The 21,286-nt window shown below is 42.4% G+C and overlaps 1 protein-coding gene and 1 long non-coding RNA gene across 2 annotated transcripts; both read left to right on the plus strand.

The window, feature by feature from the left end:
* The first annotated feature begins 500 nt into the window (after positions 1-500).
* LOC116787357 (potassium voltage-gated channel subfamily A member 1) lies at positions 501-8,699 on the plus strand. Its single transcript, XM_032688912.1, has one exon. It carries the CDS (start codon positions 619-621, stop codon positions 2,092-2,094), a length of 1,476 nt encoding a protein of 491 aa, XP_032544803.1. The 5' UTR covers positions 501-618; the 3' UTR covers positions 2,095-8,699.
* A 5,715-nt stretch (positions 8,700-14,414) lies between these two features.
* LOC116787712 lies at positions 14,415-19,741 on the plus strand. The gene is made up of 3 exons (XR_004357397.1): positions 14,415-14,504; positions 17,198-17,270; positions 19,641-19,741. It is a non-coding gene; the product is annotated as an uncharacterized LOC116787712 (long non-coding RNA).
* The last annotated feature ends 1,545 nt before the right edge of the window (positions 19,742-21,286 follow it).

Here is a 21,286-nt window from a genome sequence, read left to right on the forward strand (position 1 = left end):
GGTGACGGAAATTTGCTGAGTTGGCATCGCACGGACTTGCCTCCCAGCCGGCCCATGATTTATTTATTTATTTATATCTTTATTTATTTATATATTTATTTATTTTATGTGTATGTATGTGTGTGTGTGTGTGTGTGTAGTGTGTGTGTGTGCGGCAGCTTCGTGACAGCAGCTGCGGTGATGGTCGAGCCGGCGAGAAAAGTGGACGGAACGAGTTAAAGGCTAAAGGAGACGGCTGGGGAGGGGACCCCGGCCTGGGGTGCGCTCCATAGACCTTCAGCCTCCCGGCCTGGGGGACGGGACAGGATCCCTCACCTTACCTGCCCTCTTCCCCTCCAAAGGTACTTCTTCCCTCTTTCTTCACCCTCCCATCATCCCTAATGCCCCTCCCTTCATCCCGCCCCTCCTGTCCCCTTTTGGGTATTTCCATGCTTTAGGCTCCTCACCCATCCCTTCCTCAAGTACCCCATCCCACCTCATCATCCCTCCCTGCAGTCTCCGAGCCCCCTCATCCCTGAACTGCCCTGGGTCTCTCTGCTCTCCTCCATCCTCCTCCTCCTCCTCCTCCCTTTCCCTCACTCCTCCCCTGCCCCGTGGCCCCCTTCCCTGTGTGCCACCATGACCGTGATGGCTGGAGAAAACATGGACGAGACTTCGGCGCTCCCTGGCCACCCCCAGGATAGCTACCAGCCCGCTGCCCACGACGACCACGAGTGCTGTGAGCGCGTGGTGATAAACATTGCAGGACTGCGCTTTGAGACGCAGCTCAAGACTTTAGCCCAGTTCCCCAACACACTGCTGGGCAACCCCAAGAAGCGCATGCGGTACTTTGACCCCTTGCGCAACGAGTACTTCTTCGACCGCAACCGGCCCAGCTTTGACGCCATCCTCTACTACTACCAGTCCGGGGGGCGGCTGCGCCGGCCGGTCAATGTCCCCCTGGACATGTTCTCTGAGGAGATCAAATTCTATGAGCTGGGTGAGGAGGCCATGGAGAAGTTCCGGGAGGACGAAGGGTTCATCAAAGATGAGGAGAGACCCTTGCCGGAGGGGGAGTACCAGCGCCAAGTGTGGCTCCTCTTTGAGTACCCAGAGAGCTCTGGGCCGGCAAGGGTTATTGCAATAGTCTCTGTCATGGTGATCCTCATCTCCATCGTGATCTTCTGCCTAGAGACATTACCTGAGCTTAAGGAGGACAAGGAGTACACAGTGCATCGCACTGACAACACCACCCAGGTCTACAAATCCAACATCTTCACAGATCCCTTCTTTGTTGTGGAGACCCTGTGCATCATCTGGTTCTCCTTTGAGCTGGTGGTGCGCTTCTTTGCTTGCCCCAGCAAGACTGATTTCTTCAAGAACATAATGAACTTCATTGACATTGTGGCCATCATCCCTTACTTCATCACCCTGGGCACCGAGATGGCCGAGCGGGAGGGGACTCAGAAAGGAGAGCAGGCCACCTCCTTGGCCATCCTGAGAGTCATCAGACTGGTAAGAGTCTTTCGAATCTTCAAACTCTCCCGGCACTCTAAGGGCCTCCAGATTTTGGGACAGACCCTCAAAGCAAGTATGAGAGAGCTAGGTTTACTAATCTTCTTCCTCTTCATTGGGGTGATTTTGTTCTCTAGTGCTGTATATTTTGCTGAGGCTGAAGAACCTGAGTCTCATTTCACAAGTATCCCTGATGCTTTCTGGTGGGCGGTGGTATCCATGACCACTGTGGGCTATGGTGACATGTACCCTGTGACAATTGGAGGCAAAATCGTAGGCTCCTTGTGTGCCATCGCTGGTGTGCTGACAATTGCCCTGCCTGTACCTGTCATCGTGTCCAACTTCAACTACTTCTACCACCGAGAAACAGAAGGGGAAGAACAGGCTCAGTTACTTCACGTTAGCTCCCCTAATTTAGCATCTGACAGTGATCTCAGTCGCCGCAGCTCCTCCACAATCAGCAAATCTGAGTACATGGAAATCGAAGAGGATATGAATAATAGCATAGACAATTTTAGAGAGGCTAATCTCAGAACTGGCAACTGCACTGTAGCCAACCAAAACTGCGTTAATAAAAGCAAGCTGCTGACTGACGTGTAAACAAAAAAAACCCACCAAAAACCAAAATCCCCATTCACAGCTTGAAGACTTTAGTGACACAGTCACAGTTTGTAGATGCTTTACTGATAGTCTTTGAATGCTTTATTTACCTCGTAAATGCATTGTTGCATTGCGAATTTTTGCTCTGCGATAAAGAAACTTCCAGGATCCATGAAAGATAAAATTTTTGTTTATTTTCAAAAAAGCATTTTCCACCTGGCTATTGATAACCATTTGAACTAGTTTAGTTTTAAGCCGTATGACGTTAGACCTAAACTTTTCCTCTCCCATCACCCTTTTTTTTTTTTTTTGGATAAAGTTAACTTAAAACTAAGCAAGACAGTTTTCAGAGCTATACAGCATATGCATGGATTCCAGTAAAAATATTCTGCAAAACACTGCACAGTCGCAAGAAAGTGCATCAGATAATAATAGTAAAAAAAGATTAGCCAAAACCCTTGGCAAACATTTGCCGTGGCTTTTATGAAGGAGCGCAAATTTTTCCTTCCACCCCCTCTGTGAAGGATTCCATACTTCCAACCTACAGAACCACACAGCACCTTATTAAAAACGTACTTTAGCTTGGTCTCTTTTGCTGTCCGTAGGAGAACTATTCTAAAAGGAAAATAACAAGCGAAACTGAAGACAAAACATCTGCAATGCTGCTAAGTTCTCTTACATGCAGATGGTAAAAACACACTTTTCTTTTTCCCCCCACCCTGTTTGGAACTGGATACAAAACTTTAAGCCCCTCTGTTGCAAGATAGCACAATGGAGTTTAATATAAGCATGTTTGAATTTGATACTATTTATTTTATAATCGCATGCTTGAAACGTTACCTCAGACAATAGCGGATAAGCTTTCGTTTGAACTGAATCTTCTAAAAATAGGTCCTTTATCTCTCTTTTTTCTTTTCTTTTTTTTTTCCTTTTTTTTTTGATTTGCATTCACCAGAAGTGCACTCCTTAATTTATTAAATCGTTGACTAGTAATTTAAAGTACTGTATTTAAGTGCGTATGTTAGTCAAATGGGAACAATAACTTTTGGAGATCAAAGCATGTTTGAATATTCAGCATTATGGCCTATTTGATTAAAATGTAACTTGAACTAATTAATGCATGAATTCAATGATAATGATAATAATAATAATAACAACAATAATGATAAGAATAAAAATAAAAAAAAATGTGCTTGATAGACTGAGGGCCTGAATGAACTGATTAGAGAAACCTGATTGTTTTCCTGCATTGCTCAGGGAAATGTGTTGGCTTTTGTCCAGGCGTTGTCAGAAAGGAACATATCCCATCCCTTAAAGGGAAAGCTATATGGAAAATTAAGAAGTCCAGTTATATATAGCAACACCTAAAACCTAGTATCCTTTATAGCTGAAAGGTGCAGATGCATGCTTTTTGGTGCATTCTCAGAATGTAAATGAAACTTATCTATTATATGCATCCAAATTGCAGCAGCTGATTTCTTTTGCAGTCATCAGTTGAGACTTTTTTGTATTCCCCTAAAACTCGCTGAAGAGACTCAACAGATTGATTTAGATAGTTGCGCAGTGCCTTTATCTTACATCCCCTAAATTGCTGAAAGTGCCTCCAGGAACTGAGCTGATCAGAGATGTTGAAGGAAAGGGCAAGGCATAGGCACACTGTCAGAGGTGTTCTGTACTGTCCCCTGGCACAGCACAGGAGGGGGTAGAGAGAGAAGGACCAAGTGTGAGTGAGAGGGACGCAGAAGAGGCGGGCAGAGACCACCAGTGCCCATGGGATACCTTCCTTCCCCAGCCAATCTCATGCTGCAGGGCTCAGCATCTGCTTTTGCCAAGTAACTCATAGTTGTGTTTGTGCGAGGCTTCAGGTTTCCCTTGGTTGTTTATAGCTATCATTGTATCTGCCCTTCCTTTCCCTGAGATGGCTTTTTGGCAGCCTGTCCCTTCATGGCAGGACGTAGGAGGAATTAGGGACCAGCATGAGCTACGGCGTCACCCAGTCAGGCAACCAGACTGGAGGACTGTGCTTTTCTTTTCCATACATTTCCCAGGTGGGTGGGTGGGAAAGGCTTTCCAGTGCCCTCCCATCCCTGTCTCCTCTCCTCCTCCATCCCCTTCTGGCAGACTGTCAGATCTTAAATCCCATCACCGATCATTTGAGCCATATTCTTCTTTCTGGTCCCTATTCTTACTCCCACCATCATCTGGTGAAGGAAGCAATGCTAGGAGAACATATCTTCTGCAATATGCCAGCCTTGACTGCTAGGCCCTGGAAGATAATAACCTTTGATCTGAACTAATGTAGGCACTAATCTTTATTTTTTAAATGGACAAAGTTGAGGATCTTCGTTCTGCACTTAGCATGTGGCCAACTGCTGTTGAACACTTCTCCTTCCACATTGTACAGATCCTTTCTTCCCCTGTCTTTCTGATATATGTACATATGTGTATAAATATATATATATATGTATGTCTGCTCCTGTGTGTGTCACATACATATGCAGACACATGTATATATAAAATCAAGGCACTTAGAGTTAAAAAACAACCCTAACTCTGCAGTTACGCACAAGCTTGACCTGCCAGGTTTCCAGAAAGACTTGGCTTTATTTCTCACTGTGTGACTTCTGTCAATCTTAGAGATGAGAAAGCAATTAAGAACTGAGGGAGCTCTAACTCCTGCAAGAAATGCAGAGCATCAGATACAACAGGGCATTACATCCTCTAGGCAGATGTTGTAAAGCTTCTTTCCTGTCCCCCGCTCACACCCCTGCCCATTGTACACCTCTCTCCCCATTAAATTTTAGTGGTCCTGATCTTCCCAAACTCTTGAATTCTAGGGTAAGACTTCTGATGTCAAAATGGACTTGAATGCTGCACTCAGCTTATAAAACCACCAACTAAACTAAACAGCAATAATCATTTCAGTGCTACGGGACCGACGATCAGAAAGATGCATTTGGGACATGAGGCCTCACTTTGGTAACTTCTAACCCCAGCTGGGTATTGCACACCTTAGTTTAATGTGCAGAGTGATAATCATTCTGGATATGTGCAGAGAAAAGTGCTGCATGCAGCAATTCTTCTTTGTCAGGAGACCAGGATGGGTCTTCAGGGCCCAGGGTGGTTTGGGGAGCCCAAATGTTGCTTTGTCCATTTATAGCTCACTGCAAAGGATCTCAATACATACGGAGTACAGGAATTAACCTCATGTAGCATAGGCATGCATTTTCAACAAGTTTGACACAAAAAAAAATACCACCAACAACAAAAAGGCTCTTACTCCCTATACACAGGAGTGCTGAAATGTCTTTGTGGGCCTGAAGGTGCACTTAAAAAACTGCCTGTTCTTACCACTAAGCATCTATCTTTCTTTCTTTCTTTCTTTCTTTCTTTTCCCTTTTTCCTCTCTTTTTTTCTTCCTCTTTTGGCCCTTATATTTCTTTTTTGCCACACATGGACTTTATGGGGTTGTTTATGTAGTTGGAAGAGGACTGGAAATGAGCTGAGGGCCAGTTTATTAGTGCTTCTCTGAAAGAGTCAAGAGAATTCACTTGGTAGGGAGAATTCTTCTGGTGGGGACCTCCCAGAAGCGATGCCCATGTCGAGCTGGACAGAGAAACCAGTAGATATGGCAGTCTTAGCTGGGCTGTAGTTTGGTGAGGGAAAGCAGCTATTCCATCATAAGGAATCACTACACAAACCTCCTTCCCCAGCCACTGCTCCCTGCCTCTCTGTGCTTCTTTGCTGCCTCCAAAGAGCTTTTCCTTCATCCACTTGGTGAAGGGGATGAGGGAACTTACCTGGCAGGAGCAAGGCTCCAGTGCACTGCAGTGCAGAGGCAGGAATCCAGTAGGCTGGAATCACTGCCAGAATTCCCCATCTGGTCCTACCGTACTTAGCTCCAGAGCACTAAGGAACAGGCAGAGGAGAGTGAAAATGAAAGGCTCTGTACCCAGTTCCTTCACAGAACCGAGGGGTTGCTGCCAGACTGCCAAGAGCTCAAACCCTCTGTGTGGCAGCTCCAGCACAGACAATGAACTGGATTTATTTGCCCTTACGAGGAAGTTAGCATGCAGTAAGCCAGGGTGTGAGTTCCCAGCATCCCAGCAAAACCATGCAGATGCCCTGCATGGAGTCTCCTAAGCCTTATCTCCACTGGGGACTTCAGGAAAGCTAATCCGAATCAATGAAAGGTGTGCATTCAAAGTAGATTTGTTAAACCGCTTTAAAGCCCAGCATGGACATTCTGTTGCGGTATTAAAGCAACCTTAATCTGATTTGGAGTCATTCTTTTTGAAGGAAAGTAACCTGAATTGAATTAAGGCTGCTTTAATTCCGAACACAATGGGGCTTAATGCAGTTTACCTCATCTGCCTCACAAGTTCATTCAGACAGATAAGCCTTTAGTAATCATTAGATGTACTGGAATTGACCCTGCTTGGCAGGGGGTGGCTGGGCAGAGTGTGCCCACGTGCAACAAAACTCTTTAGTACATGAGTGCTGGAAATCACATCCTGGCTTACTGAGGGGATAACATGTTGATCCTGGCAAGGGTTCTGGTGATTTCCTTCCTTTGTTCCTGGTTTACTCATTTGTAGGCGTGAGGAGGGTCAATGCTGACAATGATTGTGGCCCAAGGAAATTAATTTCCAGTTACAAAATCTCTTCACTGCACTCGTGCTAAACCTGATTTACTGTTGATCATGTGGACAAGCACTTGAAAGACAGTGCGAAGCACTAAAGACAGGGCAAAATTCAGCAAATGTCCTCTTGTTTGCAGCAGTGATTTTTGCCCTTCTTAGCAAATCACTTGTTAGAGGCTGCATTGGTCCAAAGCAACAATTGATTGAGCAGTGGCAACTTTTATTGGCAGGTTTTGTTTTGTTTTTTTTTTTTTTTTTTTTTTTTTTAATTAAAGGACAATTGTTTTAAATAGGCAGAAGTACAGGAAGTTAGTTTCTGTTAGGAGAGAGCTGAAGCCCAAGAGTAACCTCTTTATTTCTAAGCATGAGGAACTGAGGGTGTTTCACTTTTCCATAGTTCACACTGGAACGGTGCAGTTTCTTATATGCTCATATATTGACAAAACACAATGAACAGCAGGACAAGAACATCTGAAATTAATTAGAAAAAGGTGGAAAATTGTATTTTAGAACAAAACCTTCTGCATACATGTGCAATCTATGGAGAGAATATATTCCTTCCCAAATATTAGCTGGATAATTCTTACTGGAGGGGTGCCATTCTGGATTAATCTTTTCCCCTAACATGAAGAAGAGGGAGGTACTGCAGCTTTTCCAGGAATGGTCTGATCCTGTAGGCTTCCAGCAGCCTGATGCCAATGATATTCACAGTAATTTCAGACCCACATGGATGCGGAACCAGCTCCAAGGTGTGATTTACCCTCTGTGGCCACAGAGCTGGACAGAACTGGAAAGCTGTGCTTGCAATTGCACAACATGGCAAGTTTGTTCCAGACTTCCCCATTGCAAGTCTGAAACAGGCTCCTTTCCTGAGATGCTTTGACCAGGGACCTGCACTTCAATTTTTATTGGACTTATTTCAGGCTTTCTTTTTTTTTTTTTCTGTTTTCCGTTGTTCTGGCTTTACTTAATCAGGTGTAGGGAATTTATTTTTCCTGAAATGCTTATCAAATATTCTTAAAGGTGTCAGTATTTGTATCTGCAAAAAATGAAACTTCAGGGTGTTCTACTGTTTCACTCAGTACAGGTGAACTTGCCACCGGTGAGGTCAACAATTTATGCTGTCAAGGCATAGCATGCTTTGATATTTTCAAAGGAAATAAAATGAAACTGAGGTCTTAACTGAAATTTGTCTCAAAGTTTCTGTTAATATTTGTATAATTCTGTATATTTCACCTGTTCACAGGCTCTAGCAAATGTCACAATAAGTTACAAAAAAAAAAAAATCATTTTCCATTTCTAGTTTCTATAATAAAATGAAGACGCTGCATTCAGTTCCTTTAGGTGCATCAGTCTTTGATCCATGTTATTGTTTCAGTGACATTTCTATAAATGTAATTGGGATCAAATGTATATTTTACTTTTGTACAAAAGTAAAAATGATATTTTTATGACTAAATTCAGCAAACCCTTACCTATAACCTGCTAAGACGAAATCTTTTCTTTTTTTTTTCCTTTCCTTTACGTGTAAAACATTGTTTTTGCAGTATGTCGGTTTGAAATGAATAAATAACAGCTGTCAATAGAACTGTAAATGGCCTCTCAGACATACCTCTGACTTTAAAGATCAAATATTGCCGATGTGATATATATAAACTGACTAGTCTCCATATGAAAGTGCACCATCAGGGCAACAAACCATTTAAGCTGACACAGCTGTACTTATTTCCACCATTTACAAATCGCTTATACTTTGGTCAAGTATGTACTTCATTGTCACATTACAGCTCATTTTACTTCCAGTAGTGAAATTGTTTGACTTACCATTTTTAGAACATCTGATGTTATGAGTTCTTGAACTATTTGAAATGCATAGTTTTCATCTATGCAGTTTTACCTGCTTCTGTACTCGTTCATCTGTTCATACTTGGCATCAATTAAAGATAATTTTTAAGGATCTTACCCAGGTTTATTCTGTCTGGTTATTTTCTGGAGTCTGGTTTCTCTGCTGTCACTATTGGCCAGTTCCATCTGAAATGAATGGTTGGTTTATTAATGGTTTTCTTATTGAATGGTATAAGAAGTGGCGATGTAGTGAGTGGGAAGTGGGGCTGTGGGCTTTGAGTGTCTTGTAAATGTGAACTCAAGCTTTACAGTGCAATTAATCCAAAGGTTTGGCTTCCATAGGCTTTGGATCTCGCCTTGAGCGAGTAATGTTCTGGTGCCAAACTGTGCTTCCTTCACTGCTGAGACATCACTCAGTTCCACCAAAAAAAATAGAAATAAGATTAAACCTCCTGACTGTGTGAATGCTGCGTTCTCCAAAGGCTTGTGGGTATCAATCACTGCCTGTAGCATTATCATCTAAGTGCAGATGAAATCAGGTTTCAAACAATTGTGAGACTGATCGTGGGGTTTGGTTTGGGTTGGGTTGAATGTCAGCAACTCAAATGGACTTTGTCTTGTTTTCTTTTGAAAGTTGGTTTTTCAAGGTGTGTTTTGTGCAAACTGGTCTGATACAGCCGTGTGTGCCGTGTCTCAGTGTTGTGTCATGTGCAAAGAGGGCAATGAGATGAATGCTAATTATTTTCTGCCAAAGCTGTTGTGTGTTGGGAGTCCATCTACAGGTCTTTCTGTAGGTAGGTGCAGTTTGTAACAGTGGGATGAATGCTGATTCACATATGGGTGAAATGAAGTGAAAATACCCTGACCTCTACATGAGGCAGAACATTTTATGTGGCCTGTAATGTGATTTAATTTACTTACTTGTTTTGCTTTCTTGGTCGAGAAAAGCTTCCATCAGTGAAATCCTCATTCATCAGTAGCTTCAAGCATTTAGTTGGTCTGACTGAATATCACTTACAGATTGTCAAAAATTGTTTTGTTGAGTTGTCAGTGGGGATTTGTAGTTGTCAGTTTTAAATGGGTCTAGTCCAAGACATTTGTCTGTTAGCTGCTCTGTGGTGGTGGTCTTAATTCAATGAGGTACTCGTGTCCATGCCTCACTTCAAGGGTGTGATCGCTGTCATTGAGTTTGGTTGGCTCTAGGTGTGTCTAAAGTCTCGTTGCTTCATCCTTTTCTCTTTCTTGTGTAGAAGAAAAGCTTGTTAATCATCTCTATGTAGGAATCTTCTCCCATTTGTTCAAGTTCCTGTTGTATTGTTTAGATCAGATTGTAACGTTGCTGCATAACCTGTTTCCCCGAGCCTCCAATTCATTTGCTGTATAACCTATTCCTGTATCTCTCTACTATTTTTTTCCCACTGTGGCCACACTTCATCTTGTGAAATACTGACCCTGGAGCCTTCACTGCTGGGTTCCTGCATGGTCTGTCTCACCATACATGGATCTAGATTAAAAACTCCTTTTCCTTAGGACTGGAAATAAAATTCTTGTATCACAATCAGTTTTTTTGGAAGAAAGACCTTACCTGTTTTTATCTGTGCTGCCTCCTCAGTGTGGAAAGTGCTCCCACTAGGTTCTTTTGGCCATGATGCTGCCAAGATGGTATCTCATCCTGTGTCACTCCTCATCTTTCCCACAGTCTGTGCAGTCATCACTTTCTGGGATGTGGTCAGTTTTGTTAAGTGGAGGTTTTCAGGCAAAATTTTGTGCATTCAGGCCTAGGTTCCAGGACATGGGGTTTGCCCTCTAAAATGATTCCATTAAAAAAAAATAAATCAGCATTGTGTATTGGGTTAGTTGAGTCTCTGAGTTATTCCTTACTTAATCTCAGAAGCAAATGTGTGGGTTTTTCCCCCCCAAATGCAAATCCTCCCATGCTATCTTTTATATTTCATCAATTACATGCTATCTTTTATATTTCATCAATTACAAAAATGTTGCATATTGAGTCCTTCCTTTGGTTACACCAGGCCACCTCCTTATCTTGTAGGTTTTCTCTGAAGCATCCTACACTGAGGCAAAAATTGGGGCTCTGCAGGTATAGCTTAGATAACAGACATGGTGATCCTTGGAAAAGGTTCCTCTTTCTTCTTCAACTGCAGTGACACTTGGGTTATAAGAGGAGCAATAATTCAGCAGACTGTCAACACAGAGAGATACATTCCAGTCAGTAACAAGGTGCTGGTTCTATATGTTACCTTCTTGATAGATTATGGATGATTTCAAAATAAATTTGATTTACCTAAAAGTTAGTCTTGGAGGTCACTCAGCTTGCATGTACTGTTTGATTAATGGATACGAAATAACTACTTTATGGAAGCCTAGGAATCTCAGGTGTGAATATGTACTCCCTTGCCATGCAGAAACAGAGTATTTCTACCTCAATGAATGAGAATCCTGATACTCCAAAGCACAAAATGAATCTTAACCTCTGCTAGCAAAAATAAACTTTTGCAAAGGTACACTCTTAGCCACTGTTAAAGTTTTATCCATCCTCTAAAGCATCTGGAGCAGGTGCCTTCAGGGCTCACAGTTTAAGTCAGATGGTCTGACTGCCAAAGAAAATCAGACCATCTGATTCAGCGCTGTCCCTGAGAGCAGCTGCTATGAACTGCCACAGCCAAACTCTGCAAATATGTGCTCCTGGAGTAAGCCAGAGCCCACAGAAGTGAATAGGATTGTATCTTTTCCCTTCAGAAGGTTGTAGAGAGACCATGATTTCATGCTCCTTTTCAGTCTGCTAAGAAAAGGAGAAGAGAAACATTCTGTACTTGAGGCTTCTAACAGGTACTTTTAGAGTTGCACTGTATCCCATGGTTGGTCTTGCTATAAAAAATGCTCACTTCACAGAGTGTTGAGATTCAGAGTTGGAAAATCAAAGAAGCTTTAATTAGCACAACAATACTTCAATCCACTCGGCTTCTCTAAGAGCTTCCTAAAATACCTCCCATTTTATTCCAACGAGAAGACAATTATGACTCTTGAATAGAAACCTTTTACAGCTAGAAGATGAAAATGTAATTGTAGATGGTATATTTGGTGACCTCCTCTTGCTAGGTAGGAACAGTAGCACATTTGGCTTTGGAGCATGGGAGCACTGACTGTGAGAGATGCATAAAAAAGGCTGGTTGATCCTTAGAAGGAGGACAGGTCAAGGACAAATGTGTTTTATGGGTCACCATTCCCATGCTGCAGGCTCACCTGTGGTTAGTTTCCCTGCTGTGGGGAATCCAGGTGCAGTGGGAAGTGGCTTTAGGGTCCCACAGTCCCCCATCCATACAGCCCACAGTCACTGCAGAAGATTTAAACATCTTTGGTGTGTACAAATGATAAGAGTGCTTGACAATTCCAAGGTACTTGCATCTGTGGGGAGTTTCCTTTGTCATTTCAGTCCCTAATGCAAGAAATGTCTCATGTTTCTCATCTTGGTAGGTACAGTCATGTTCAATGGGGAAAGAAGTGGCTGAGCCCACAGTTACACTCCAGGGTGGTGCACACATCCGCATCCATGGAGTCACATCCTACTTTTACAGTAAAGCTGTTTCTGTTTGGCAAGGAATACATCAATCCCATAGCTCAATATAAGGCTGAACTTTGTTATGAATAATTCAGTGGTGAGCAAGAAAGAAAAAGAAAAAAACAGCCATCCAAAACCCTGGCTTTCCAGACAAACCATGGAAAGATTGTCCGAGTACTTTTCCATGAATACTGAGAACACAATATAGATTTGAAATATTTTTCGGGTTGGAGAACAAAAAGCTTTTAATTTATTGAATGTTTAGCTCATTGCTGCCTAGCCATTCTGAACACATATCTACATGCAAAGTTCTGCACTAAATCCTGAATGAAGGATCTTCTAGATTCTTATGGCATTTTGTTCTTTACACATTCTGCATTGATGGTGAGAACTGACACTGCCAACAGGGTCCTGCCCTCAAGCGGAATCACTCACTCATGGTAGGTGTTTAGATGTGTTTTCCTTTCTTCTTTGGGCCTTCCATTCTTTTTTCAGTGTGCACTATTCCTCTTCAGCTGAAAAAAAAAGCCAATCTCAATTTACAGAGGAGGTACCTTTCCTTTGGTTCCTTTTCTAGCTATCCAAACATTGTGATGAACTTGGATTGCTGAACTTTGACTGTTGCCATGGCTTTTGATGCAAATAAATCACTTGCAAATGTTCCTGAAATACTAATGGATACACTTATTTCCCTCAAGCCTGATGCAGGCAGCTTCAATTAGTGTCACTAAGTTTGTTTTTTTCAGTTGCAAACTTTTTTCTGTAGGAAGCAGAAAAGATAAAAGCGTAAATGAATGTTTCCAAAAATGTATTTTGGGTGGTTTCCTCCCAAAGAGAGGGAATTTTTATTTTTTTTTTTGCTTAAATTGAGATATCTTGGCATTAATTATTTGGGAAAGAATAAAAAAAAAAACCCACCATTAAAAAAGATCTCTGTTACTTGGGATACATACCTTTGTTATGATTATTTAGATGATAAAAATGACTGGCGTTCCAGGGGAAGAGCATTCACTGCTAATGGGGCTTTAAAGTAAACTTTTGTGATACTTAATATTTAAACCCTGAGGAGAGTGAGACATGAGTATTGCAGGAGCTGCTGCTGGGTGTGAACAGCGACCACGTGGTGTTAAAGGGCAGTGTCTCTGCAGCGTGGTGACTGCAGGAATAACCACAAGTGGTCATTGGAGTGTAGGGATGCAGCTGGAACTGAGTGTTGCCCATGGAGATGAGACCCCAAAGTCACCCTGGGTCATTGCTTCAGTGAGGAATGGCTCAACAAAAGAATGGATTAACTTTAAGGCTCCAAATAGCAAATGAGAAATCTTTATGCCTGTGAGGAAAACACTGATCTGATATACACTTGTTTGTCCTGAACAAATTTGTGCAATAAATCATGATGGACTGGCCTCTTCCCGTGGACTTCCGACCACATTGGCTTCTGGCCTTTGGGCTCTTTAACGTATGGCACCTTTTTCCTTTATGCTTTTGAGTATCCTCCTGTGTTTGAGACAAAGAAGTGTCATGAACCAGAGCACTGCCATGTTTTATGTGTTGTGGCTACTCTGTCAGAAACACTGTTGTGTGAAATTTTTTGCTGAATGCTCCAGCAAGTCTCTGTGTTTGGTGTGGAGACTGTGAAGCCACTGATTCAGTCCTCCTGGGATACTGTTGAATTGCTCTCCAGCATGGCACTAAGGGGCATCTTGTCAATACTTGGGATAAGGAATGCAGTAAGATCTCGGTGTCATTATAAACTGTGAGGCCTTCCTAGTGTCTGGGCAGAACTGGAGTTCTGCTCTGGTCTGCTTTGGCTCTGTGTCTGTTTGCCCTGTGAATATTGCATGTGCTGTTCTCATCCTTTGGTAGCATTCCAGCGCGCTGTTGAAGAGCAGCGTGTTTTGTCTCGGGAGTAGCTGCCTCTCAAAAATGGGAAGGGAGCTTTGTGTGTCAGTTCCTTAAATAAGTAAAGGGTTTGGGGACTGTTCAGGATGTGCTGTGTTAATATAGGGTATCAATCTACGTATCAGAGGATGCTAAACAGCAGCTGGAAACTATGGTAGTCAATACCTTCAATTATTAATTAAAGGTAGCAAATGGAAGCTGGGTATCACTGCATAGTGTGGAGCCACTATTGCTAATGCATATTCAAAGCATGCATTCTGCCTGACAGGACTGTGATTTACTTTTCCCGGTCTTCAAATGTGTGTGATCTCATCCATTTATGACACTTTAAAAAGGCTGCTAAAATCCACCAACACAGAGAGCAACTCAGTCCTGCTTCAGAACAGATTAATATGTCCACACAATCCCACATCTTGGCTGGAATATTAGTGATGGGGAGACAGGTAGCAGAGTGGAGGAGTGTTGGTCTTTTGATTTCTGTGTTTCTCTTTGGAAATACTCATCAAGTTCTTACTCCTATGACTTGGGTTCCGAAAGGAATGTGAAGAACATGGGAATTGAGACCTCACTGCCAGCATCTTATGCAGCTCACTGCTCCTGTATAAAATGAAAAATGCCCTGGTGCAAGTCAACATAACTCATTTCTTCTGAATAACTAGCTGGGGGTCTTTCTTTCCTATTCACATCTGGCAAAGTTTTACATAAATAAGGGCTTTTATTTGGCCAATAGGGAAGAATCCTGCCCATCAAGTTCCACTGTAATACAATAAGTAGGGAAAAAATCCCCTTCTTTTAAAGGAGAAGTGTGTTAAAGTAACACCAAATGTATTCTTCTCTATTGGTGTTTTGTGACTCTGGACAGTGTTCTGTGATCACAGAGAATGTATGCTTAAGATAATAGAATTAAAAATTGGAGGCAATGAAATATATACATGAACATCCTTTATTTTGCCCATAGGTCTCAAAATCATGGTGCTGTTTTAGTGACAACTTAAATTCTTCTCTTTCACTCTGCATAGATTTGAATTTAACTTGGAACAGTTTATGAAAAACATGAGTGATAGCTGGAGAATTAATTTGATATTATCTAAGACACATAGAAAATGTCAGCTTTCATGAGGACAGCTACAGAGAAAGATAACTTGTTAATTCCTACTCTTCTCCAGAATTTTTTAGCACTCCCCTGATAAAGCTAGTGTAGCAGTATCAAAAAATATGATTTACTGTAGTGGAAGTCAATGTGCTCCAGGCCTTATTTGCTTTTACAAGAGAACCTAAAACATCCTATAGATTAATATTATCTGGAAGTGTAATAGAAGAAAGTAACTGTTTCTCTCACAGCAGATGTCTGCTGTGATACTTTAAATCTGCTTGTGTATCTTACCTTGCGCAGGGCGTTGTTAAAAACGTATAACAGCATTTTTTTTCTACAAACATAACCTGCATGCACTTTGGATGGGAATCTCCTCAAATGCTGTCTAAATTGTACTAAAATTTACACCCAGCTTCAGGACTTCTTACATTCCATGGTGAAACACTGCTGAACAGTGATGACGATAAAGGAATTAAACCAGCTGGATCTTTTCAGAGCGTCATGGCTGGTAGGGTGTGACTTGATTCCTCTACATCTCACAGAAAGTTCTTAGATACATCTCAAGGAATTTTTTTGATTTGTTTCAGGGTGGGGGAGGATTGCAGAACCATAGAATCATAGAATGGCCTGCGTTTGAAGGCACTTTTAAAGATCATCTCATTCCAATCCCCTGCCATGGGCAGGGACGCCTTCCACTAGCCCAGGTTGCTCAGAGCCCCATCCAACCTGGCCTGGAACACTTCCAGGGATGGAGCAGCCACAGCTTCTCTGGGCAACCTGTACCAGGGCCTCACCATCCTCACAGGGAAGAATTTCTTCCTAATATCCAATCTAAACCTGCTCTCTGTCAGCTTGAAGCCATTGCCCCTTGTTCTGTCACTTCAGGCCCTTATAGGAGGTGTCAAGGAAGGGAATGAAGCCACCAGCTCTGTAGCAGGGAGGCAGGCTAAGAACCACTTAGATGCTCAAATGGTTTAAATGGGTTGAGTTCCAGGGAAACCAGTGGCCCAGTGTGATTACCAGTTTGAAGTGAATGAGCACGAATCAGCCATGAAATCGTAGTACAAAGCAGCTTATGGCAGCAGGGAGCAACTGAGGGCATTTGTCTGTGAATGCCTGTGCGTTTCCAAGCTGATCTTTCCAAGTGCCCTAAATTCCTGTTGAGTTCAGCACCTCTTAATATGTTACTGGGCAGGAATTACATTAACAATGACATGCAGAAAAGCAGTGGATGTTCTTGTTTGAGTGGTGTTTTGTAGTTAGTCCAGATGAAATTTGTGTGCTTTGCTACCCGTTTAAGACAGGAAATGTTGGTGTGAAGCACCAGGTAAAATGGAGCCCTGGATCCCAGAGTTTGACTACACTAAAAACATGGGCTAAACCAAGGATTTTTGGTTTTTTAATATAATCTTGGTGATTAGTGTTTCAAATAAAGCCCTCTCTGATTATTACTATTCAGTAACATCTGGAGTGAGGCAGGTGTTTTATGGATAAATGGGAGAAAAGCTCTCTGACTCATTTGATTTACAACCTGTGTGAGCAGCATCTCTGTGGGAGCTGAGATTGTGACTGATGGGGAAACTGAGATAAAAAAGGTCAGGCTATTTCTCATTTATTTGAACTTTTCCAGGTAATACTTTTTATTGGGTGAATAGAAGAGTGGTTTATTCTTTGCTACACTCTTTCTTTCAGTGTTTCTGTAGAGTAACAGGAAGTAAAGCTCAGTAGAAGCAGTAAGATTCTAGTTGTTTTATGGGTCTGGTAGGAGATGGATTTGGTAAATGGCTCTCTATTTATAAATACTGTGCAGAGGCACTGTAACCTATTGATAATGTGACCAAGTTACAGCCTACCAAGTAATTGTTCAAGCCTTCCCAGTCTGTAGCATAAATAGCTACATAAAAAAGCCGTGTCTGTAAATACACTGTACAACACACATGACAATTTGCTCTGAGAAAACTTGGGTACTCACAATTTATGACCTGACTCTTCAGAGTCCTTGCCCATAGAGATACAGAAAATTCCTGATGTGTTGGTCTGTAGGGCACATGGGAGTTTTCTTGTCGTCCGTGTGGTCGCCTGAACTTCAGCCCATGGAGCAGAATCACAACGAGGGGTAAGTGATCAGGCTGCCCTCGCTGCTGAGGCAGAGTTTGGCCACTGGTTGGCCCTTTAATCACATGCAGCTGACAGGGAGTGTGGGCCTGCATCTTGTCATGGGACTGCATCACATGGCAGGCAGCAGGGCTGTGGAATCTGTGTCTCCTTCCCATGGCAAAACAAGCGAGCCAGGAAAACTGAATGCTGTGCCCCATCCTCATTCTGTAGTGGAGAGATGGATGGAAACTACTCCTAGTAGTCCCCTTCTTTGCAGTTCTCCTAGGACTAAGATCCTTGTCTTACAGCTCTGGGCCATGTGGATATTTTGCTGTGTGGCTCATGGGGTCCAACAGTTTTGTCCTCTCAGGAAGGTGAAGAAATGCTACACTGTGAAGAGCAATTGTGTAGGACATGTTAGTCCTTGCCCTCCCTTCCTGTTGCCTCCTCACTGTTTCCCTCCTCATTCTTTGTCTCCCCAGTTTCAGAATTGATGTTTTCTACAAATATTTCCACAGCCTGTGGTAGTTACCCTTTCTCAGAGGGCAAAATACGCTTTTTCCAGCTGCAAGCTGATCCCGTTCACATATGTCTTCTGTGATTTAAGTGACTTGCAGCTGGTTTGGGTCATGGCCATGTCTAAGTTAGAGGAGAGGGATCATTGCTCTGGAGTGATGCAGCTCAGTAGCATGGCAGGAAGCAGAGAAGGGAAGTTTAATGTAGGGAAGACGAAGCTGGTTTACTTGTTTCTGCTTCCTCACTTTGGCTATCCAAGGACATAGTCATCTGTATTTGAAGTCTTAGGATAGAGGGGGAATTAATATACTGACTCGCAAAGGGATATTTTCCACCCTTCAGCAACAAGCAAGTGTAGTTCTCAGGGATGAGGAATAGTGTTGTTTTCATGTGTGTTGGGTCAGACGTTGAAAGCCATTATTTTTTGCTCAGCAGTAGTACAGAACCACAGAAATGCTGAGTTTGGAAGAAATCTCTGGTGATCATCTAGTCCAACCTCCATGCTACGAGCAGGGTCTCCTAGAGCCAGTTGCAAAGGACTGTGTCCAGTTATGCTTTGGATACCTCCAAAGATGGAGACTTCGCGACCTTTCTGAGAAATGTGTTCCTCAGATCCATCACCTCCATCACTAAAAAACAGTGTTTTGCTTTTGTTCAGGTGGAATTTCTCGTGGTTCAGTTTGTGTCCCTTGTCTCTTGTCCTGTCACTGGGTAACACTGAGAAGTGTCTGACCGTCTACTTTACATCCTCCCCCATCGGAGTTTTATACACCTTGCTAAGGTCCTCCTGAGTCTTTCCCTCATCAGGCTGAACAGTCCCAGCTCTCTCAGCCTCTCCCGGAGCATATGACAGATGCTCCTAGTCCTTTGCTCATCTCTGTGGGATGTGTGATCACAAGTGGGGCAGTGTGATCACAAGTAACTGTGAATTCAGGCAGAGGCATTTTTGGAGGCCCATCTCAGCACATCTATGCAGATTAGGAGCATGGGATCAGTCCCAGGCTGGTATGACTGGGAGTCCAGGTGTCTGTCCTCAGTGCACAAGAAGCCCAGAGAATATACATGTAGGGCCATCTAAGTCACCTTGTATATATTCCCATGTGCAGTCTCATCCTGGCTTCTGGTACATAGAGATTGCTTTAAAACCTAAAAGGTGAGGTTCAGTGTCTCTTTCAAAAGTTAAACTGGTAATTATAACTATGAGAAATACCCTTGATGTATAGATATACATAAACATATATATATAAATATAAACATACACACTTTTTTTAATATCTTTCTTTTGATATAGGATCAAGGCCTTGGTCAAGGCAAGAAACAAATGCAAAATCTGGAGGGAAAATTTTTTGTGTTTCTAGTCCCTTAAGGAATTATTAACATGGGCAAGACCTGTTTGATCTGATGCTGATTTAATTCCCTTGAACTGAGTTGATTCTGTGCAGATTTACACACATAAAGATTAAAGCAGAGATGTTGATAAGAGAAGAGCAAAGATGCAAATTCTGGGAAGAGAGGTTCTCAGGAATGGACTTCTGGTAGACCAGTGGTCAAATCAAACCTGCTAGATTTATAGAGAAAGTAAAAGGTCTTGGGTAATGGGAACTCCTGTACTTACACTAAGCTATGCCAGTTTACAGCAGGTGCAAATTGGTCTGGTGATTCCAGCAGCAAAAATAAGCTGGAGAGAGAAGAGAGGAGATGATGGGTGTGTAGGTTTGTCAGTAAGCATTCCCACCCATTCAGTGTACACTGATTATTCATTAAAGTTTGAGATAAGTACACTCGAATATATAAGCATGCTTATTTAGCATCCTTCTAATTGTAGCAGTGGGAAATATTGCACATTAACAAAAATAAATCCTCTGTGTCAAAGTTTTATAGGAACTCCTGGCTGCAGTGCATTACAGGAATGACCAGGAGCCCAAACTGGAGCAGACAACAGGAGCATGTGACTAATAAACAACATGTCAGTACAATGAAGACTGAAATCTCTTGGTATTGGACTGTATTTGGGAGAAATTGATAGTGAGGGGATGAAGGACACTGACTAATCAGCTGATCTGCCACAGTATATGTAATTGTGTCAAGTACTAAAGTAAATGTCAATGACACGAGGTTCTAAAGGTTATTGATAATGTTGCATTCACTGGTTGTGCTGCTCCATGTTTACAAGGCTGATTATGGAGCAGAGGTTGTCACTTTTAAGCCCCTGGTTTCCTTTGAAAATGTAAAATCACTTGGATGCCTCACCTACACTGTTTTGTCCAAGTTGCTTGAGTTGAGTTCCGGACATGGAGATTAAAGGTGCTCTTTCCCTCATGGGTGGTACAGACAACATTTCTACCCACTGCAGTGTGAGGCACACATCCCAGAGGAGACTGTGCTTGGGTGTCATGGAAATATCTTAATTATTTGTGTTTGCTGCTTTTGATAATTGCTGATTACTGCTGTGTGGGATTCAGGCAAACACTGGAAAATTATATTCATCATAGCCTGAGGAGATAGTGGAAACATTGCTGTGAGTTGATGGCAGTGTGAAACAGAGGCTGCCACTGTTAAAATCCAGGCATAAATCACTCATATCTTCATTTTCGTCAATCATTGTCTATGAAAGAGAATATGGACAAAATTATAGGCTGGGAGTTTCGTCCTCATCTGGGACCAGCAGTGTCTGCAGAATCAGGACCAAAAAAGGATGCTTCGATTGTTTTGGTTTAGGGAATTTTTTGACCTGAAATCTAATTTCCAGAGGACCAGAAGGAGGGGTGTGTGTTTTTGTCCAGGTGCAGAAGTTTTGGTGTGAATGTAGGAGTAAGAGAAGGGGTCAGGAGTCACATAAAGCAGGTGTGTCACAGAACTTCCCTGCTTATCAGACAGAAGAGATATGTAACTTTGGCCTAAAGGATATTCCATCAATACTCTGGAAATATGGATGTTTTCACAAACCAGCCGCTGAAGCAGAAGAGTGAGGAGCTTTCACTTTCCTCAGTTTACTTACTTTCAACAATATAAAAATCTCAGCTAGAGAAAACTAGCTGGAAAGATCTTTTGAAACAAGCAAAAACACGATTTGAAGTAGAGGCTTTCTCTTTTCTCCAGAAATTTTCAGCAACATACCCCAGAGTTCTCTTCTTGGCAGAATAAAACCTTTGGCTGCCCAAAAAGAAAAAAGAAATCCCCAAACAAAAAACTATTTTGACTTCTAGTCAAAAATACATTTTTTTTTTCTTGAGGGTGAAAGGGAGCTGAAAAAAATGTTCACACATTTAGCAGGCTTCATTATAGTGAGCTCCCTGATTTATTGAAGTCATTATGAAGGGGATAGGGTAGATCTGCTGAAACACAGGCACAGCTTCTCCAGAGGGTACCACCTCCCACAGTTCCAGTTCAGCTACATCTTGCTCTGCTTGCTATGGGGGAGGGAGCAGATCTTGTCATGTAGAGAGAATAGAACTTACTGGAGGGTCAGAAATCCCAAAGGCTTTAGAGACTCTCTGAACATCAGCATTTTATGGACAA

Source organism: Chiroxiphia lanceolata, chromosome 5 (assembly GCF_009829145.1).
Source record: "Chiroxiphia lanceolata isolate bChiLan1 chromosome 5, bChiLan1.pri, whole genome shotgun sequence".
In the NCBI taxonomy this organism is placed as follows: Eukaryota; Metazoa; Chordata; class Aves; order Passeriformes; family Pipridae; genus Chiroxiphia; species Chiroxiphia lanceolata.

Excerpts from the sequence above, each read along its gene's own strand:
- LOC116787357 (XM_032688912.1), top strand. The coding sequence starts at position 619 with ATGACCGTGATGGCTGGAGAAAACATGGACGAGACTTCGGCGCTCCCT.